This window comes from Phytophthora parasitica, assembly GCF_000247585.1.
Source record: "Phytophthora parasitica INRA-310 unplaced genomic scaffold supercont2.1, whole genome shotgun sequence".
Lineage (NCBI taxonomy): Eukaryota > Oomycota > Peronosporomycetes > Peronosporales > Peronosporaceae > Phytophthora > Phytophthora nicotianae.
This window is the reverse complement of record NW_008634126.1, coordinates 2,533,455-2,534,056: the sequence shown is the minus strand read 5'-3', so window position 1 is coordinate 2,534,056 and position 602 is coordinate 2,533,455. Positions and strand designations below refer to the sequence as shown.

General features: G+C 59.6%; 1 protein-coding gene across 1 annotated transcript; it reads right to left on the bottom strand.

Moving 5' to 3' along the window:
- Nucleotides 1-21: 21 nt before the first annotated feature.
- PPTG_20772 (hypothetical protein) lies at nt 22-462 on the bottom strand (the record flags this gene model as incomplete). Its single annotated transcript, XM_008892970.1, has 1 exon — nt 22-462. A coding segment is annotated over one exon (441 nt), but the record flags the coding sequence as incomplete, so codon positions are not given.
- Nucleotides 463-602: the final 140 nt, after the last annotated feature.

Below are 602 nucleotides of genomic sequence, written 5' to 3'. Positions count from 1 at the left end.
ACGAAGAGGAATTAGCCACTCCATCGGCTTGGTGTAACGGTGAAACAGCAGATCCGCATCCATCTCCACGATGCTGGTCTGCCGGATATCCTTTGGCGACCAGGGGACGATGTCGTGGCCGCGAAAGCTACGACGATCGCGATAACCGGGAACCCACTCCGATCGAGGAACTGTGGTAGGCTGCAAAGCCCCCAGCTCAGCGTCTGACATAGGACCGGATGGCATGCCAAACTCGTTCTTGGCGCGACTCGACTCCGGAGAACCACTGCTGTTTCCCGCAGCGTCCGAGTCAAAGACGTGAGTGGAACGGGATGCGCCGGAGGAGCTCTCGCCACTGTCAGAATGCACGATTGCCTCAGGAGCTGCAGGGAGCGACGAAGCACCTCCGCCACCACTCCTAGCAGCCGATTGAACAGATCGATGAAGATGACCAGGAGGACCAGCGGAGGAAGAAGATGACATCGACCTGGTAGCCCTCTGGCCGGCAGCCGCGGTAGACAGAAGTTCGATCGGGGATGTAGACACGGGAGCGAGACCTGAAGCGCTGGCTTGGGAAAGGCTTGAAGTCGATCGAGCAGCCTTGGAAGCACGGGCAGACGGGG